Below are 21,595 nucleotides of genomic sequence, written 5' to 3'. Positions count from 1 at the left end.
CCACAATTTGTGGTGCTCCACCCAATCAAAGGCTTTAGCATAGTCAATGAAGCAGAAGTAGATGTTCTTCTGGAACTCCCTAGCTTTCTCCATGATCCAGCGTATGTTGGCAATTTGATCTCTAGTTCCTCTGCCTCTTCGAAATCCTGCCTGTACTTCTGGAGGTTCTCGGTCCACATATTGCTGGAGCCTAGCTTGTAGGATTTTGAGCATGACTTTGCTAATATGAGAAATGAGTGCAATGGTGCGGTATTTTGAACATTCTTTGGCATTGCCCTTCTTTGGGATTGGAATGTAAACTGACCTTTTCCAATCCTGTGGCCAATGTTTTGAGTTTTCCGAATCTGCTGGCATATTGAGTGTAGCACTTTTACTGCATTGTCTTTTAAGATTTTGAGTAGTTCAACTGGAATGCTGTCACCACCATTAGGTTTATTGTTGCTCAGACTTCCTAAGGCCAGTTTGACTTCACATTCCAGGATGTCTAACTCCAGGTCAGTAACTACCCCATCGTGGTTATCAGAGATGTTAAGCTCGCTCTTGTATAGTTCTTCTGTATAATTTTGTCACCTTTGTTTAATCTCTTCCGCTTCTGTTAGTTCCCTATCATTTTTGTCCTTTATCATACCTATCTTTGAATGAAAAGTTCTTATCTCCAATTTTCTTGAAGAGATCTTTGGTCCTCCCCATTCTATTGTTTTCTTCTATTTTTTTGCAGTAACATAAATGTTCAGTCCTGTCATCTCTTGTTTAACCACGTCCAGCTTGCCTTGATTCATAGATCTGACGTTCCAGGTTCCTATGGAATAAAAATCTTTACAGCATTCGCCACCAGTTCCCTCCACAACTGAGCGTCCTTTCAGCTTTGGCCCAGTCGCTTCATTCATTCTGGAGCTACTCGTACTAGCTGTCTGTTCATGTCCAGTAGCATATAGGACATCTTCCAACCTGAGGGGCTCATCTTCCGGCGTCATATCATTTTGCCCTTTGGAACTGTCCATAGAGTTTTTATGGCAAAGGTACTGGAGTGGTTTGCCATTTCCTTCTCCAGTGGATCACCTTTTGTCAGAGCTCTCTGCTATGACCTGTCTGTCTTGGGTGGCCCTGCACGGCATAGCTCATACCTTCGCTGAGCTATGCAAGCCCCCTTGCCACGACAAGGCAGCGATCCTTGAAGGGGGCTGAGATGCAGAATCATCATTTTAATGCTGGATGGAGAAATGTGCAAAGCAAACTAGAATTCGTGTTTATGCCTTAGAATCCATTGATGCTGAACCATTGAGCAACCTCTGTGTGCTGTTGTGTTTAAGCTTTTGGTACCATGCTTTGCCATCAGTATACGTCATCAATTTTTGAAATTAGAGTGCTTTTCCCTGTTTTTAGGGTTTATTTTTAGAGAAATGCTGTCCTTTTACTGGAAAGAGGTCCAGAAGGTAACCTGATGATTGCAGATGATTTTACTTTCTAGTTTGATTATCCTTCAGGCACTAAGTGGGAATGATCATTATTTTAGTCTTTGTGTTAAGTGGTTGCATACTCCATCCATAAACAAAAAGGAAGGAAGGAATTATTTCTTCTGAATATGAAGCGTGATTTCATTTTTGGGAAACAATGGGTTGGATTAAGAATTTGTGTTGTGAAAATCCTGGGGTTCTAAGTAATTTTTCTCGGATAATTAGAGGCAGAGAAGTGAAATGTAAACACGGTACTTAATCTTTGTACAAGAGCAATTGAATCCTATAGTTTCCCATATCAAAGATTCTCATTGGGATGAATTTTCTTCAGCTCTCTCTTCCTTCCAACACGGCATTGCCAGGGATGACCATATCGTCAGAAACAAAAAACCACTGACAGTGGGAGATTCCAAAGTGAACTAGAAATGGAATGAAATCTCTCATTTTGATTCTTAGTTAAACAGAGCAAACTTTTCATTGGAACGTGCTTTGGTCTGAGTTGGCCCTGCCTTAAGAATTACTGTATCACAGGTTGTATTTGTACACCAGAGAACTTTTAGTGAAGAACTGTGAAACACCAAGTGGTGATGTTTCCTCTGTCATGTGAGGCCTCTTTAATGTGCTTGCCTGTTAAACCATCTAGGGCCATTTCCACACACATTATCTACACTGGATCAAAGCTGTTGGAAAGGAGATTTTCAATAGTTCCCCACAGCATTGTGCTGCTTTCATGTACCTTCTGGCATTTCAGGGCTGTTCTTGATCCTTGTCAAACCTGTTTTGCTGTGGAGTTCTGGGGAAATAAATCCTGTATAGCTTGTTGGTGTTGGTGTTTAGGTTGGCATCCATGAGACTGGTTATAGTACAATACTTGCTGTGTACAAGGTGCTAGGATTTTGGAATTCATTTTGTTTTTCAAGTACTATTTGATACCAAAGATCTTATGTAAAAAACATAAATATAATCCTTTTCCATTGGTTGACTGTAAAGAGCTGTATTTTAAAAATAGTCTTCTGGAGTATGTTTGCTTTATATTACATGCAATGAACATTACTTTCTACCGGACAATACTTTGCAATCTGAGTAATCTTGTTTTAGGAAGCTGGATTGTGGAATCTGCATGGAAATTTTTCTGACAGAAAGCAGTTTTCCTATGCCACTGTGGTCCCTTAAGTTCTACCTTGGTGTTCAGAGGACCCTCAGAAACTGGACTGGATTTGCTGTGATAGTATGTAATGGGAGAGTGAAAATTACACCTCACATTGATAGAAATTCTTCATCGCCAATGGAAATAGATTTTAGAATGCAAGCTAGCGTGATTGACTCTTTAAGTATTCTTTGAGGAGGAGATTGTGTATGTGGAAGTACAGAACTTACATTTTAGAGCAAATTTCCATAATATGATTCTTGTGTTTTAATGAGGAAAAAGTAGCTTCGGCATGGGTTTGGGAAACAATTATTTGTTTCATTTATACCCTGTCCTCCTTTCTGTCCAATGGGGACCCAAGGTGGCTTATATAATTCTCACCTCCATTTTATCCTCACAACAACTACGTATGGTAGGTGATGCTGAGAGTGTGTGACTGGCGCAAGGTTTCCTCGTGAATTTCCATGATAGAGGGGGATTTGAACCAGAGCCTCCTAATTCTTATTCCAGCACCCTAACCATTACATCCAGAGCCTCTTGTGGCGCAGAGTGGTAAGGCAGCAGACATGTAGTCTGAAAGCTCTGCCCATGAGGCTGGGAGTTCAATCCCAGCAGCCGGCTCAAGGTTGACTCAGCCTTCCATCCTTCCGAGGTTGGTAAAATGAGTACCCAGCTTGCTGGGGGGTAAACGGTAATGACTGGGGAAGGCACTGGCAAACCACCCCGGATTGAGTGTGCCATGAAAACGATAGAGGGCGTCAACCTAAGGGTCAGACATGACTTGGTGCTTGCACAGGGGATACCTTTACCTTTAACCATTACATCATGCTGGCTGTTTAGATTCCTGCTTATTAGGATCTTTAATGGTCTTATGCTGGAACCTAAACTTCTTTTTTAAAAGAATGTACAATCTTTCTCTATATTCTTTTGGAAGAAAATATCTGATAGTATTAGACAGACTCTCACTGAGGCCACTTTCACATAGTAAAATCCCATTGCAAAGTGGATTGAAAGTGAGTTATTTTGTGTGTGAGAAAGCGCCTACTGTATCTGGCCATTATGCTAGAATAGGGATTCCCAACCAGGGGTCCACGGGAGCTCTGAAGTGGCATGGTATGGTGAGGTCTGGGCTGTCTTCTCAGCTACTACTCTTCTTTCTAGCCTACAGGAAGCAGACTAGTAGTAAAGGTGGGGGTAGGGAGAAAAAGGAGGGATAAGGGTTCACGTACTGATGTTACTTCTGGGGGTGTGACGGGTTGTGACCAGCTGACATCACTTCTGGGGCTCCTTGAAGTCTGAAAAATGATATCTCAGGGGCTCCTCCACAGTCAAAAGATTGAAAAAGGTTGTGAACATAAGAATGTATTAAAATGAGAATATATAAAATTGTGAAATGTTTTATAGACCAGGAAACTCATGCCAGGTATCTTTATCAAGAGGAATCAATATTCATGGGAAAAGAAAGGACTGCTGGGGGAGGGGAAAGAGGAAATCTTTCTGTTCATAGATTGTTGGATCTAACCCTGTGTGTCTGCTTCTGCTTTTAAGGGGAGCAGTGCTGCTCTTACGGGGACCAAGAAAGCAGAACTATTTAAGTTTCTCTGTCATTGTTTCAACATTAGCCTACACCTGTTTCAGTTTCTTTTCTTCTCCTATATCTCTCTGTGTTTTCCTGCTTTTCAGTGTTCTGAACGTGGCTTGCTTAGTCTTACTGCCTTCTTCTTGTCTCAATATCTGTTCCCACTGCTTTCTTAAGTCACAAAGCTCTACAGAGATGGACAATGATGAGCCACTTTTCTTCTGATATCCCATAGTAGGTTGATAATACAGTCAAACAATACAATGCTTTGGTTATGTGCAGGACCAATGGTGTAAAACCCCTTATCACTGGGGAAATTGCAGTTTCCTGAGTTGTTGAAAAGATGTTGAGATAAGCAGAGGTAGAAATTAGTGAGATCATTAAATCTGCAATACTATAAAGCCCTTTGTGACGTTTGCTTAGAACATTTTCAAGACCTTCCTGTTTTCTATGTGTGTTCTATGGCTTGCCTGAGATCTTGTATATTTTATGTAAACAATTCTTATGTGCTGACATTTGATTTTACTTGTAAAAACCCCTGAGATTTTTTTATTGGGGTGTGCAGGATAAAATAAAGAAAACCTTGCTGTAAGTTTGAGTTCCACAAAGGTCTTCTTTGAACAAACTGAGTGTTCATAGCACAGCTGTAGTGGGATACATTTTGACATGTCCAGCATTGCTGATTGATGAGGCTTCTTTCTGTTGAGTTTAAAGATTTCTCTTCTTGTGCAGGTTTAGCTTGCTGTAAGGTTAAGTAATGTGGGGCTGACAGAGTCACTTGCAGTGGCAAGGTTTGCAGCAGGCTGGGCTGGGGTTGAACTTCCATGCCAAACACAAGCCATAGTTGTCACTGTTTGTTATGTCCTTTATTAGGTTTCGCAAGTTATTCAGCACTTGACACCCCCCCCCCAGATTTACCAAGGCAATTGACCACACTCCCTTGTTGCCTCCCAACTGTTTTGTACCACCACCTTTACCTGGCCTAACAATTGGTCCTACCTTTACCCTTCATTCTCCCACCCCTCATGCTACTAGTTCCTATTGGCCGCAAGGGAATCTCTTCCCCCTATATAGCTGTGGTGTATATCAGTCAGCTATATATTATAAAATATAAAATATATAATCTCCCCCTTGGGCCTCTGGTGTAACCCTGGAGTTATGTATAACCATGGCTGGGAAATGCTAAGCTACACTAATGTGCTCTGAATCAGCAGCCATAATCGGACACTTCCCCTAATGGGAGTGATGCCCTCAGTTTATTCTGGTCAAAAGTCTCTTAGATCAGTGGTTTTCAACCTTCCTAATGCCCTTTAATACAGTTCCTCATGTTGTGGTGACCCCCAACCATAAAATTATGCAAGTGTTCTTTCACAGAAATTAAACTGAAACTGACCAGTGGCGTGAAGATCCATTGTTCATGATTATATATAAATGTGTCCCCCCCCCCCGAGGGGTTTCTCAGTTCAGTTCTGCCTCTTGTCCCACCATGCCGATCTTGCTCTTTTCCAATGCTCCAGACAGACAAACACTATATCTTGATCTACCCCGGCCAAACTGCTCACCATGCCACGATCCCTCTGAAAGGATTGTTTGACCCCAAAGGGGTCCCGACTGCCAGGTTGAGAACGACTTGTCTTAGATGATGATGATTTTATAGTATTTCCGAAGAATAGACTGAGTTCTATAGCTGAAGAAGAGAAGAATCAAGGTGACCCCACACAGAGCTCTCAGGTTTTCAGCTCACGTCAGTTGGGTTGCTATGCCATCTGTGTTTTGTGGGGCTTTGCTTCTGTGAGCCAAGTGCCTGGCATCTGAGATCCACTGAAATAGCAGAAAATGACTTCTAATATGCCACTCTTATGCTTGAATGGATAGAATTAAAGCCAAATACATCCAGCTTTAAGTGGTTTAAAATTGCTTTAGTATTAGTTGACTATATTCAATTTATTTGTGTAAACTGCCCTGAGACAGTTTACTGAGAGGGGCAATATGTAAATCTGCAAATAAATAAATTTAACTCTTGTACAAGAGCTGATTAAAGGTAAGCAATTGGATATTGCTGCCCTAAATATTCTTTCCTGAGAGTAGGTCTCATTGAGTAGACCTCAGTAAGTTTCTGAATAGACTTGTTTTCTAAAATAGTGTAATGAGACAATGTGCTAGTGCTACCTGTTCAGCCAGCATGGATGGGCAAATTAGAACAAGATGCAGTTTAATAAAGATAAGTGTAAAGTTCTGCATCTGGGTCAGAAAAATGAAAAGCATGCCTACTGGATGGGGGATATGCTTCTGGGTAACACTGTGTGTGAATGTGACCTTGGGTTACTTGTGGATTGTAAGCTAAACATGAGCAGGCAGTGTGATACAGTGGTAAAAAAGGCAAATGCCATTTTGGGCTGTATCAACAGGGGCATAACATCAAAATCACAAGATGTCATAGTCCCATTGTCTACAGCACTGGTCAGACCACACCTGTTCTGGAGGCCTCACTTCAAGAAGGACGTAGATAAAATTGAAAGGGTACAGAGGAGAGCGATGAGGATGATCTGGGGCCAAGGGACCAAGCCCTGTGAAGATAGGTTGAGGGACCTGGGAATGTTCAGCCTGGAGAAAAGGAGGTTGAGAGGGGACATGATAGCCCTCTTTAAGTATTTGAAAGGTTGTCACTTGGAGGAGGGCAGGATGCTGTTTCCGTTGGCTGCAGAGGAAAGGATGTGCGATAATGGGTTTAAACTACAAGTACAACGATATAGGCCTAGATATCAGGAAAAAATGTTCACAGAGAAGTTCAGCAGTGGAATAGGCTGCCTAAGGAGTTGGTGAGCTCCCCCTCACTGGCAGTCTTCAAGCAAAGGTTGGATACACACTTTTCTTGGATGCTTTAGGATGCTTAGGGCTGATCCTGCGTTGAGCAGAGGGTTGGACTAGATGGCCTGCATGACTCCTTCCAACTCGGATTTTGTGATTCTGTGAGCCAAATCCAGTGCTCATATATTTGGTATTTGTAGCTGAAAACCTACATGTCATCTAGCATGTCAAACGGGCATACAAAACATACACAAGTTTTGGTTAGTAAAGTCTGATGTTATACCACTGTTTGTGCTCCCGATGGCAGAAGTGGGACTACCATCTGGGTTAGCAGAGAGTGGTGGTGATCTGGCTCTGTATGAGCAAAATCTTTGGAGATGGTGGGGGAGGAGAGGGCAGAAAGATGCTTCTTTTTAATGCAGTAGAAAAACAAGTTCCGCCAAGGTGATGGGATCTTTGAGACAAATTCCAAATGGTATTTTAGTCTGAAGTTTGATGGACAAGAGCAGCAGTTCTCAACCGCTCTGACACCGCCATCCCAACTGTAGCGGGGTCGGCGTATGCAGGCACACAGGCAGTTCACGCAGGCGCACAACAATCAGGGCAGCATGGGGGTAGCCATTGCAATGGCTCTGCTGCCGCCGGCTACTGCCCGCCGCCACTGCCAGCCACTGCTGCTTGTGGCAGCCGCCACCCACCGCCGCTCCTGCGGCAGCAACCAACCTGGGGACCCCAGTGAAGGGGCCAGGCAACCCCACATGGGGTCGCGACCCCTAGGTTTAGAACCACTGGACTAGAGCATGTTTTGTATGCCTGAAGCAGGAGGTAAATACATATGCATAGGTTGGGTAAACTCATGCTTAGCTTATAGTCGGTGATAGTGAACAGATACAGCAAGATGGGTAATAAACAAATGCCTAACTGGTTTCCGTTATGATCGAGCTGTTTCAATGATACATTGAGGATTACCTTGAGTATTTGTACTCTGCTTCAGCTAGTAGGTGCATCTGTGCTCCTTATGTGTTTTTCACTCTTAATTAATATCAGATGTGTGTTTTGTAGATTCGTTGCTGAGGTTGTAGTTTCCAGATACGTGGCTTCTTTTGTATTTTGATGGTGTGGTACCTGAATTTCAACAGGATATTTATTGTGTGTGTGAAAGAGAATACTTTGGGGTGGCTGATTGCACTGCTGTTTCTGTTAGGTGCTGTGACTAGCATGATGATTCTTTGTCAGGGCAATAATTTATTGGTTTCAAAGATACGTATGTTTAGGTAACTTTCCATCATTCCATCTTTTTATAGTTCTATTTTATTAAATTTTTCTATGCCATTTTCTCTTGTACTCCTGACAACTCACAGTATAAGGTACGTTCAAGTAAAAAAGCATCAATTGGCAGAGAGATTGTGGAATGCAGCATGGTGGTAAGACAACCGCTCATGGGGAGGTAGGCGGGCAGGCAGGGGGGCGACCGGCTGGGCGTGAAAATGGATGGTTGGTTCTCAGCGGCAGGCGGCGGTGTGGAAGCAGCTGGTCAGGTGGGGCAGCGAGTGGCTGGCCAGGGTGGTTCGCAATGGCAGGCGGGCCGCACGGAGGCAGCCCGGCAGCCGGGGAAGCAAGCAGGTGGTGGCCAAGATGGGTGGGTGATGGATGTGGATGTGGATGGGGGTGAGATGTGGATGGGGAGGTGGCTGGGCAGATGAGGGAGTGACTGGCTGGCGGTGATGGTGGGCCGGATGGCCGTTTGGGGGAGGTGCGGCAGCCTCTGTGGCAAGGTGCTGCATGGGCGGGTGGTGGCCAACAGCGGGCGGTCTCCACGGAGGGGCCATCATTAGGGTGGCTGGCGGGTGGCACGGTGGCTGATGGGGGAGGGTTTCGGCGAGGAGGAGTGGTGTGGTTATTGGGCAAGGGGGCGGTGGAGCTGCGGTGCAGTTGGGCCAGGAGGGCCGTTGCCATGGAGGTTCTTTGGCTGGTGCAGCTGGCGGGGTGGTGAGTGTACCTTGGAGGAAGGGCTGGGAGTGCAGGAGCAGCAACCTCAGCGGCGAGGAGTATCTGCTGGCAAAGCTGGGCTTGTGGGCGGCAGCGGCGCAGTGGAGGCAGTTGCTCCAGGGGCCGTCACATTGGCCAATGTGAGCGGAAAGGACGGGTGGACAGTAGATTCCTGTGTCCCAGACAGGTTCCTGTGTCCCGGACAGCGCCGCCCAGATGGCCGTTTCTGTAATATTAAGATTAATATCCCTCCCCCCCTCCCTCCATCCCCCCCCCCCCCTGAGGCTCAGGGTGGTTTACATGGAATGGGAATAAAAAAACAGTAAGGATAACATGATAAATTGAACAATAGTGAAAGAGTCATAACAGGAGAACAGTAACATAAAGGAACAAACATGGTGAGAACATCCAATTTTAACTGTAACTTACTGACGGCCCTTTTGGATGGACACGTTGGTGGTTCTCATGGGGGTGGGGCTCGGGCCAATGGGAAGTGATTGAATTCAGGTTGACCTCAAGCAAAAGCCTGGCAGAAGAGCTCCGTTTTGCAGGCCCTACGGAACTGTTTAAGCTCTGCTAGGGCTCTGATCTCATTCCACCAGGTGGGGGCCAGGATGGAGAAAGCTCTGGCCCTGGTTGAAGTCAAGTGAGCTTCCTTGGGGCCAGGGATCACTAGGCAGTTAGTAGTAGCAGAGCATAAGGCTCTCTGAATGGTGTAGGCAGAGAGGCAATCCTTTAGGTACACTGGGCCCAGGCTGCGGATGGCCTTAAAGGTGATTACCAGTACCTTACGCCTTTTCCGGAATTCAACTGGAAGCCAATGCAGTTGTTGCAGGAATGTGGGACCTACATGGTGTTACTGTGAGGACCCTGGCCGCAGCGTTCTGGACCAGTTGCAGTTTCCGTATCAAGGTTAAGGGCAGGCCTGCATAGAGTGAGTTACAGAAATCTAGTCTCGAGATGACTGTCGCATGGATCAGTGTGGCTAGGTGTTCTGGGGCCCAGTAGGGAGCTAGTAGTTTGGCTTGGTAAAGGTAGTAGAATGCCAGCTGTGTTACTTGGTTGAACTGAGCCTCCATAGATAGTGAGGCATCCAAAACCAGAACCAGGTTCCTGGCGGAGTGAGCCACTGATAGCTGCACTCCATCCAGTTTGGGTAGGCACGCTTCCTCACTTGGGCCCTTCCTGCCCAACCACAGGACTTCTATCTTTGAATGATTGAGCTTCAGAAGACTCTGTTTGAGCCATCTTGTCACTGCTTTCAAGCTGATGCTTCTGGGGGAGAATCAGGAAGGCCATCCCTCAGGAGGATGAGCTGGGTGTCATCAGCATATTGATGACAACCCAGGCAGAACCTCCGCACTAGTTGAGCTAGATGGTGCATAAAGACATTGAATAGGATTGGAAAGAGAACTGCTCCCTGAGAGACTCCACATGGAAGCTAGTGTCGGCTTGAGGAGCTCTCTCTTATTGCTGTCCTCTGTCCGTGATCCTGGAGAAAGGAGAGCAGCCACTGAAAGGCAGTCCCTCTGATCCTGGCATTGGCGAGAGAGGTCTAACAGTATGAACAGCGCCGACCTGCCCTGGTCTAAGAGGCGACGGAAGTCGTCCGTCAGGGTGATCAGCGTTGTCTATACCCCATGTTATTGTCTCTTTTGGGCTTGTCTCGTAATAGTTTACTCTGGGTATCATTCTGGCTTTGTTAATTTGTTTCTTGACTTCTTCAGGTGGGCACTTAAGTTCCAAAATGGTTTGTTGTGGATCCCCAAGATGAGAAGCCCTGTTTTGTAGGGTTGGAGCAGATGTGTTTGTAATGCAGAACCTACAACCTGATGGTCGCAGTGCCAATCTGGATCTCTACACAGAATGTTTCCACCATAGGATCCAAACTGATGGGCCCAACAAATAACACCCTGTACTGGAGAATATCAGCCATGCTCAGAAACAATACAGATATTGAAATAAAAGAGGTAGACAAAGGGGGAGCTGTTGTCATCATGAATAGATCAGACTACATCGAGGAGGCTCAGAGACAACTCTCATATACTATCTTCTATGAACCACCAGACTCAGACCCCACACAGGAATACAAAAAAGAATTACATAAAATCATAATGGAATTACCCCTGCATATTCAGGAAGGGATCCTTTCAGACATACCAAAGGAACCTCAACTAGGTACCTTCTATCATCTACCCTAAATTCTCAAACCTGGCAACCCAGGGTGCCCCATTATTTTAGGCATAGGCACTATCACTATGGGTGTATGTGGATACTTGTCCTGAGACCCTATGCCATGAATGCTCCTAGTTATGTTTGTGACACCACAGACTTTCTGAGGAAAACACAGTCTTTGAACAACCTTCCAGAGAACATTATTTTGACCACCATGGATTTGGAATATTTATATACCCACATCCCACACAAAGATGGATTGGAAGCCATAAGGAACTTTTTGGAAGTTAAGAACCCATCCGAAGAAGTCAAGAAACTAACAAAGCCAGAATGATACCTCAGCAGTTGATTATATATTTGTCCATTACTCTCCTATGTAGGTACCTTTATTGAATCCAAAATGTTTCCCATGCAATTCAATCTCAAGTGAACACAAAAACAAATCCAAATTACCGTCTCCCCTGCCCCCATTTATCACTGGAATCTGTTAACCATTTTCATTGTGCTGCATGTTAATTTACTCTAACACTTTGCCTTTAAATATGAACTGATTACTTCCATCCCATGACATTGTATCTGTGGAAGTGTGGATGCACACGAAACCTCATACCTTGAATAAAACTTTGTTGGTCTTAAAGGTGCCCATGCTGGACTTGTTCAGTCAAGGAATTTAAAGTCTGGCAAGGTCTGACTGATGTAGCAGTTAAGAAATTTAGCAGATTTGTAACCATGCAGATTTTCTTGGTTTTGCATGTATTTTATCTGTTCTTGTCTTGGATAATAAAATAGCATTGGGTAAGTGTGAGCTGTTCCCTAATGTTGGAAGAATTTTTTTTGTTTGCTTTTTTTTACTTATATAGAAAAGAACTCTGCAATTAGGAATGCTCTCCCATGAAGCTGTGGGTTCCTTCTCTGCTGATTGTACCTTTGCCTCATGACTCTTTGCACATTAGAGAATTACTGGATTTTGTCCATTTTCTGTCTGTTGTACATGAGGTTCAGGATGCCTGAGGACTCAGTTTGGAATTAGCTCTGAAAGGTGATATTTGCATTTGGTACAGAAACTTCATATCTGGACTTTGAGACCTGATATAGTTAGCTGTGCCTTCTACAGAAGCTAATTACAATCTGTTGGTATACATAGTTACATTTGTGTGTATCTTTCATTTCTTATTGTGGCATCCAGATGATATACAGTTGTTAAAATTTGAAACTTGTTTTAATATGTAGGATTCAGATTGCTTCTGATGGAATTGAGCTTTCCTGTTCCCCCTTCTACTGCAGCCATCTAGTCACAGAACCTCCAGGAAGAGTAGGTATGAAGGGCAGGAGGTGTCTTACATTTTGTGTGTGGAAGTATAATCAGTACAAATCACACACCCTCTTCTGCTGGTGAAACACTTTGGACCAAACTCTGTACTTTTATTTTTAGACAGGATTTTCTAGAATGACAGTTCATCTACTATACTCTGAAAGTCATTTTAGGGAGTCAGTCAGATAGAGGAACCTGGAAAAATTTAAATTACAAATGTTAAATGTTCTTATATTTTTGTACTGTTTTCCTAAAATGAATTTTGGGGCCAGGCTGGAGATGAAAGAACTACTGTAGGGGAGTGTCCAAAGATGTGCTACCTGTGAAAGTTTGACATTTTTGACAGTCACGGGATTCTGGATCCTGCATGTAATCAGCATGTAATGTTATGGCTTGTTTTGCTTTTGGATTTAGTATTATTTCCTCTCAGGCTAAGTAAGTAGAAGAAAGAGGAATTAAAATAATGAGCCCCAACCACGTTAGCAAGGCAGTATTTCTCAATTTATGTGATATCTGTTAGCTTTGATACTAACACATCGGGTGTGCTATTTCAATTCTTTCTTCAGAAGCGCTCCCCATGTACACAGTATGGTCAGATTGCTTTAATACATATTGATTGGAAATGGAAGGGGGACTTCTGAGGAGATACTAGGAAAAGCTTAATGTCTGCATGCGCAGGCCTGTGGAGCACTCCCTTGTAAATGTGTTATCCTCTCAGGAGGCCTGTGGCCTATTTCTTTTTTTCTTCTTTTCATTCCCATTGCACACAGCCCATCCTCCCAGTTGCTGAGTATTGCTCCAAGAATGACACTCTTCACTGCATGCTGAAATCAATTTTAGCCTTCCCAAGATGATAGATTTTGATAGTGCTACTGGATATATGGTGTCCCTTATGGGGGCAGAAGGCAGGGTATACATTTTGTAAAACAAATTCAAGCATTAGTTTCTGCCTGTAAAAAAGGCTTACACACAATAGGAGAAGGGGAACAATTTTCATCAGTCTCCTGCTCCTCTTTGCAGACTCTGGTGCTGTTTTGTGGGTACCCTATCCTTTAGGGCAGTGGTCCCCAACATTTTTATCACCGGGGACCACTCAATGCTTGACAATTTTACTGAGGCCCACTGCCCTAATGCTCTCTGATCGCTATGGTAATGTTTAAACATCCCTTCATAATAAGATACAGACACGCCACAACAATGAACATAAGGAACATTTTATTTTCATGGAAATTTTAACTCATGACAATGACAAATCAATGGGAACCCTGAGCTTGTTTCTCTGCAACGAGATACTCCCATCTGGGAGTGATGGGAGATAATGACACCCGAAGTGTGTTGTAAAGGGCCTGGGGGGTAGGAGAAGGCGTCCTTCGGGGCCCACCTCCAATTAGTCGACGGACCACATGTGGTCCGCGGCCCACAGGTTGGGGATCGCCACTTTAGGGGGAAATTCAGGGATGTGCAGTGGGGCAGAGGAGGCCAGAAAGTCCATTTCTCTCACTTAAGTCTTGCATTCAAAATATAGTAGGAGGAAGGAAGCAGTGCTGTTTTTGGTAACACAATTTCCAGAGTGTGAAATTATTGTAAGTAATGTGAAAATATTTGTTTTGACATTCATATAGTAATATGACATTAGTGCATTTATACTCAAATAATGGACCACAGAAAATTTACCAGCAAGAATCTGCATCTATAGCAAAAGTTAATACAACTAGGATCCCAGTAATTGTAAAATTAGTTCCTGCATACAAAGGTACTTTGAATTTGTCCCCGCCCGCCCTGCCTTCATACACAATATTTTTTTCCCCTGCAGAAAGCCATTTCTGTTTAAATGTATGTTATATAGCTGAATGATTCTTGCCCTTCATAATACAAACCTGTTAAGAAAAAAGACAAGTTATGTTTCGGCCTCCCCTGCCCTGGCAAAAAAAAGCCTGCAAAGAAAAGGTCCATCCCAAAAATCTACTATTGTCAAGGAACACTTATAATCAAAATGCACTACTTTCCCTGGGTCTTCAACATTGCTTCTTGATTTGACTTAAATCCTTCTCACTGTAGTCCCTTTGTATAGTGGTGCATATTGTTCACAAAGATCCCTTGACCAGAAGGGTTTTTCAAACAAGCAGCAGACTACTGAGGGAAAGTGAAGATGAGTAAAGATCTGATTGCCAACTCTTTCTCTGAGCTGCTCCATGGAATTCAATCCATTGTTCCTACTTGCCAAGTTCATGATGTTGTGGTTAAGGTTTTGACTATTGCCAGAAGTGTCATAGCTGATTGTAGCTTAGCTTGGCTCATAAATCAACAGTGAGCAGAGTACCTGAGAGATCTGCCTGAAGATCTCTCTGCCTGAGTGGAATCTGTTTAGGGGAATAAGAATGAGAAACAACATAAAGGGAAGGAAGGTCATAAAAGGGTAAATGGTTAATGTCAATGAGATGCTCTATTTTTTAAAAAGAATCCTTAAAAGTACCCAGATGACTTTGTGGTTTTCTGCCTGATATTAAAGATAGAAAAATATTTTACAAAGTTAAAGAATAGATAAGTACTGAAAACCTGTCTTGGGCTGTTTCTCATGATGGCATGGAGTTGGTGTTCAGTGGGATCCAAAGTCAGTATAGAGCATTGGTAATACAGCCACTATTAAGCAGTTCTTTTAAAGAAAGAAAAGCTTGATGTTGGTGACTGCAGTCTGGTAAGTAGTAACTATAATTGTTACTAAAGTAACTTTAAGCATATCTTTTAATAGATAACATATCTGTATTATTGCTCAATATGTTTGTGTTGCAGGAGGTGAACTGTTTCCAGGTTGGCACCCACCTTCCATTTAAAATATGTAGAGGAACAAGCTGCTGTGATCTTCAAACTGAGAAACTGAATTGGATCATCAGGCTTTGAAAATGTGTATATAAAGAACGTTATAGACAGAATATACCAGACTGTTGCCATTGTTAGCTTAAAATAGTAGTAATAGTATTTGAGAAACATTTCATGTGATGTAATCTGACCAGTAAAATCTGTTGTACAAACAAGTAGTCCTGAGTTTTTATTCCAGGAGAAACAGATGGAAATGTATACCCATGAAAAGCTAACTCTTGATCCTTTAAAAGGTTAATTAACTGTTCAGTAACTACTTCCACTGGAATTAAATGTAGACATTACCTATTTAGGCCTTGGATATACAGAAAGGAGTTATATTGGGCAAGTGTAATTTAAGATTTCAGAGATTCAAACAGTTTTTTTCTTTTTTTCTTTAAGTTTGTTTGCTTTGAGGGTCAGACAGAAAAGTTAGGCTTTTTGCAGCTTTTGTTCAGTGCAGTATGAGTAAGATGAATGACTCTGTTGAAAGGCACATTGGATATATTTACACTATCAAACTACACATTTTTACAAATTACACATTGATCAGCAATTTCCTTGGGGTGAGAAAGAATTCACACTACATATCTACTATGCCCTAGATTACTTTTCTCACCACTTTGATGCTGTTGGGAGTTTTGGTTGTACATTATGCATTAAAAACTGACAGTTGTCTCCAAGTTCTCTCTGGTCATTGTCTGAGCAGATGTGACATCCCATACTGTTCCTGAGCATTTTGAGGAGAACATCAAAGATAGTATTTCTTCCTTGAGGTAACTGAAAGTATGATTTGACTGAGAGGAAAGTTTAACATAGGACAGAAGCATTTGTGTGTCGATATGAAAGGAGTGAATAAACAAGTTTTAGAGATTGTGGCTGAAGAAACTGGAAGGTCAGAGAAGCAGTAGGCTAACTTGCATTAGGTTTTGATGTTGGATGTCTGAGGTAGATGCATGTATTTTGCTGTTAGGGCAAAAGCCCCATCTTGTGTTGTAGGTTGCTCTGATTCCTTTACATTTGGCTGTATTAGGTGAATCTTGTGATATGTATTCTCTTAGAAATAATCATGAGGATGCAGAGTAGTGTCCTTATATGACCTTTTGAGGATCTAGGGCAGCCTTTCTTAACATTTTTACCTTTGAGAAACCCCTCAAACATAACTAAGGCTTCTAGAAACCCCAGAGGTGGCATGATCATGCAGAATATGGTTGGGAAACATAATTGTATACACGCCCACCTGGGACCCCTACCCTTCCTACCCTCCCCTGGCACAACACTGGTCATTTTTTTTGGGGGGGGGAGGTGAGAGTTGGCATGACCATGTATCACCCAATAAATGTTTAACAAATTTTAAAAAATATATTAAAAAGTAACTCCCATCCACTCAGGAAACCTTTACAGGGCCATCAAAGAGCTCCAGGATTTCATGAAACCGTTGTTGAGAAAGCCTGATCTAAGAGAAGGTACTTATGAGACAGTAGTGGTAAAATTTAGGGTAAGATAAGTCTGTAAGATTTGGAAACTGACAGTTGGATCAAAATGCTGCAAAATCATAGCATTAGTAATAATGTGCTAAACAGATTAAATTTTCATGCTATTTATGAGGTACTTGAGTGCCAGATACTCTATTTCTATTCTATTCTATTGGAGTGCCAGTATGTAATTTGTTAGACAAGGATATTCTGTGAAATTGAAAACAAGACAAGGTACTTTTTTGGTGTCTTTCCAATTTAAATGTGTGAATCTGAATTAATTCAGAAGATAAATCTGTATTTTAATCAAAATTGGATGGATTACATAATGCATGTTTAATGTCATTTTATAGATGGCCTTTCCATTCAGTTAACTACACTCACTTCCATCTTTAGATGTGTGATTTATTTTTGTTACATATGCTATGAAGTATGTGAGCTATTACCATGACATTTTAAAATTAAGTATATAATGTTGAGCTTTTGAAGGGAAATAGGTAAATAAGTGAAAACACAAATATATGAAGGGTTAAGTAAATTCAATATCATTGTTTTCACCTACTCAAGTAGTTTGATGAACTAACACAGAAGGCAAGAAGCTATAAATATATAGTGTTGTTAGTTCCAAAGTTATGTCCGACCCATCACGTACCCATGGACAATGATCCTCCAGGCCTTCCTGTCCTCTACCATTCTCCGGAGTCCATTTAAGCTTGCAAAATACATAGTAAGACAGCATAAAGTTAGATATAAGAAAAATGTTTGTCCTTTTGTGGATTTTGCCCTACGCAACACACAGGTTTGACACAATCAGAATTCTGCAGGAAATCATGAGTGTTTTGGGAGCATGGTTTAGATAAATAAGGAGAATAGAGATACGAGTCTGCATACTGATAACTATCCATAGAACAACAATGTACCTGTAAATCTGGTTTGTTTTAGACTTGTAGAACAGAGCTCACACTAGCATGGATATTCATGGGAATCACTTGTATGTGGAGAGTTTGAGAGCCTACTTGCGGGCTTTAAATTAGAGCTTGATATACTTTCTGTACTGGATCCTGAGATCCATCATCATAACCACCTGATATTAGTGGATTTTTTCTATATTCCCCTCTCCTCAGTAAAACCTTTCCCACCTCAGGAAGTTGTATTCTGGGATCCATTAAAACTAATAGCAATACAGGTTAGGGAACTATGGTAGGGGCAAAATCACTGTCCTGTGTCTTAACATAAGAGTCCTGTTGGATCAGACCAGTGGATTATCTAGTCCATTCTGTCTCATATAGTAGCCAGCCAGTTATTCTGGATGCTAACAGCAGGGCATGAGACCCATATCTTCTTCCCCTGATATAGCATTTTGGGACTGAGATTCAGGTGTTTACTGCCGCTGGATGTGGCGGTTCTCTTTAGTCACCATGGCTAATACCCATTGCTAGATGGTAAATCTGTCCATAAATCTGTCTAATTATTTACAGCTGAGAGCCTTTGGCCATCACTGCATCCTCTTGACAGCAAACTCCACATTTTAATAACTCATTATACTCCCTTTTGTCCATCCTGAATCTCCTCATTGTCTTAATTGGATACCCTCTAATACTTTGAAGGGAGAAAGTTCTCTCTGTCCACCGTGTTTATAGCCTACACATAATTTTATAAACTTTGATCATATCCCCCTGTAGAAAGGTATTGCAACTTCTTCGGTACTTTGTCCAACTCTGCAGTATATGTTTTGGAGCAGCAGCAGAGCTGGCTCTTGTGGAGTGGGATTTGATTTTGCTACCTTGCTCAGTGCAGCCCTCTAACCTTATGGGACGTTTTAGCAACATTCCTGAAGTCAGAGGGAACATCTAGGAAGAGAGGGAAGTAGACAGATTGTGAAATCCTCCCCCTGTGTTGTTTTCCTTCACTATGAGCATCAAAATGAACTGTTGAGTTAGGATTTCTTTATTTCTTTAATATATTTATATACCCCCCTCAGGACAGTTTACAGGAAAAACAGGTGATAACAGCAGTAACATTATAACAGCAATTACCTTAACATGAGAACAACAATAACATTAGAGAATGATGGAACTGCAAAAGAGCCTCAGCTCAACCCTTACTGGGACCCCAGTAGGTTAAGCAGATTAGTAGTAGGATGGGGGGGGGGTTGGGGCCCAATTGGAAGTGATGGTTTGGGTCGACCTCAACCAAATGCCTGGCAGAGGAGCTCCCTTTTGCAGGCCCTGCGGAACTGTTAGGGAACTGTTTCTTTCTGCTTTGTGTTATTAGATGCCGAGTTTCTTCTCAAGGCCTGCCTCTGTGTTTTAGATGGAAACTATAATATGTATTATTCTCATACCAGATTGTAAAATGGTGTTGGGAAGTGTGTTTCATCACATCTTCATAATTGTTTCAGCAAGAGATTAAAAGTGCAGAGGAAAAAAGATAATTTTACATTCTTAGTCTTAATAAATAGGTCTGATTACGGAATCACTATTTTGTTTTAGTAAACTTTAATGGTAAGAATCAATCAAACATGAAGTCATCCTTTATAGCTACCCAGTTTTCAGGGCTTGACCATAAATGGTTTGAGCAGAACTATCATTCAGCTTCTTCTTCAGAATTAGCAGTACAGAAAATCTCCACTGAGACTTGTATCTTTGTCACTTAAGGTAGGTAATTAGAGGAAAATTATGAGAATGTTTAAAAGCATCACCTTTGTAGTACTAAAATTCTTCTAGCAAAGAACTGTATGGAATGAGCTCCAAAGCTGATTGGGGGGGGGGGGCGTTGAGGACCAAGGCAAATACAGTTAGCAAATTGCTTCTTTGGGGTCTGAAAGATAACCATTGTGATTTCCACATGTTTTGGTTTGGATCCAAGAAGCCTCCTACAAAACAGGAATGAATTTCTGCTTCTAGAAGGCTGCATTATTTATTTTTGCCTAAGTTAGCTTATGGTTTACTGGATCCAAGCCATGCATCTTAAATGTTCGATGTCTTGCAATGCTATTTGATTGTATACCTGCCTTGCCAGTGTCCTTACGATGGATGCATCTTGCAACATGTAAAAAGCCATTTAGCACTTTCTGTAAGAAATGCTTTAGATCAGTGGTCCCCAACCTTTTTATCACCGGGGACCACTCAATGCCGGGAACCACTCAACGCCTTTTACTGAGGCCCGGTGGCGGGGGGGGGGGGGTAGTTTGCTCCTCTACTCTCAACCACTGCCCTAGCGCTCTCTGATCGCTATGGTAATGTTTAAACACCCCTTCAAAATAAGATACAGACACGCCACAACAATGAACATAAGGAACATTTTATTTTCATGGAAATTTTAACTCATGACAATGACAAATCAATGGGAACCCTGAGCTTGTTTCTCTGCAACGAGATAGTCCCATCTGGGAGTGATGGGAGACAATGACACCCAAAGTGTGTTGTAAAGGGCCTGGGGGGGATGAAGTAAAGGGGCAGGGGTTAGGAGAAGGCGTCCTTCGGGGCCCACCTCCAATTAGTCGACGGACCACATGTGGTCTGCGACCCACAGGTTGGGGATCGCTACTTTAGATAAGATGTGTAAATAGTATCAATATAACATGGCAAAAGGTGCTGTATGTGTTACAGCACTAAGATGAGAGAGAGGTGTAATGCTTGGCATCTGAGTGTTGCAGTATGGAGATGGCAGATAGGTGTAATGCTTGGGATCTGAGTGTAGTGTTCTAATTTGCCCAGTCTGCACATGTAACATATGGCACATGTAACATATGTTCATTCTCTTTAAGGCATATTTCATAGAAAATTAATAGAATCTCTGGGTGGCTGTGCCATTTTAGATGGTTCCTTGTTTACAGAATAAAGGGTGCAGCTAATGCATCTGCGATATCAACATTTCCATGTTTTCGTTCACTTGTGATGTTTCAGGTATTTAAATGAGCCAGATGGCCTTTTCCATAATAAAGCTCATAATACTACTGTCTCTTCCTTGCATTTAGTGAGGTTCAACATATTAAGCCCCCCCCCCTCTTTTTCTTATGCCAACAGGGAAAACTTGTGATAGGTGGTAAACCAGTAACTCTGGAATACACTCCATCCCTTGAATTCTGGCGCTGCAAACGAGTGAGTATATGAGAAATTTCACATTGGTAAAAATCTTGGATTTCTGGTTGCCTTCCCCTTGTCTCTTTATCAGGTAGGCAAAATGAGCATTCTAGGCGTTGTCTCTTTAAAACTGGACTTTCCCCAACCCACTAATCTGTTCCTTCATTTAAAGACAAAGGAAATAATGCCAGCATCACAATCTGTCCTACTGGCAAGGGAAAGGCATAACCTAGTTTTTTTTCTGGGTTCAGATGATTTCCCATAAAAATAGCAATTAAACTTATTCCCCCTTGCACTGTGGGTGGTTCCTTCATTTCCTTCAATATGAATACATTTTACAAAGTCACCTGGAAACTTACTTTGTTCCAGAAGCATTCTCTTAACTGCTAATTCTTGTGTTACCTATGTTTAACTATTTTATGTAGATATATATATTGTACACTGCCATGAGTATTTATTTTTCAATAGACAAGGTATAAATGTTCCAATAATACTATATTCCAGATTGCTGGCTTAGTATTAAAATTCTAAACTTGTATAAGCATTCTAGGAGTGTTTTAATGAAGACATGATAGCAGCATTACTACCAGATCTTCTATAATATATGAATAGATGTAACTAATAACTTGCCTCTGCTGCTTATTATCAGCAATAACTTCATGATTAGATGTTTCTCCCTGAATATGTATTCTATGATGAGGTGACACTGGTTTTG

At 42.1% G+C, this 21,595-nt stretch overlaps 1 protein-coding gene across 3 annotated transcripts in view; it reads left to right on the top strand.

Annotated features, from left to right (window-relative positions):
* Positions 1-21,595, top strand: part of RBM6 (RNA binding motif protein 6) — a 94,170-nt gene that overhangs the window by 25,662 nt on the left and 46,913 nt on the right. For all 3 annotated transcript variants that reach the window (XM_077326029.1, XM_077326031.1, XM_077326030.1), the window contains exon 7: positions 20,824-20,898. In XM_077326029.1, coding sequence (XP_077182144.1) covers positions 20,824-20,898 — 75 coding nt within the window. The remainder of the gene's footprint in view (positions 1-20,823; positions 20,899-21,595) is intronic.

This window comes from Paroedura picta, chromosome 3 (genome assembly GCF_049243985.1).
Source record: "Paroedura picta isolate Pp20150507F chromosome 3, Ppicta_v3.0, whole genome shotgun sequence".
Classification (NCBI taxonomy): Eukaryota; Metazoa; Chordata; class Lepidosauria; order Squamata; family Gekkonidae; genus Paroedura; species Paroedura picta.
Note: the sequence above shows the minus strand (reverse complement) of the source record. Positions and strands in the feature narration are given on the sequence as shown.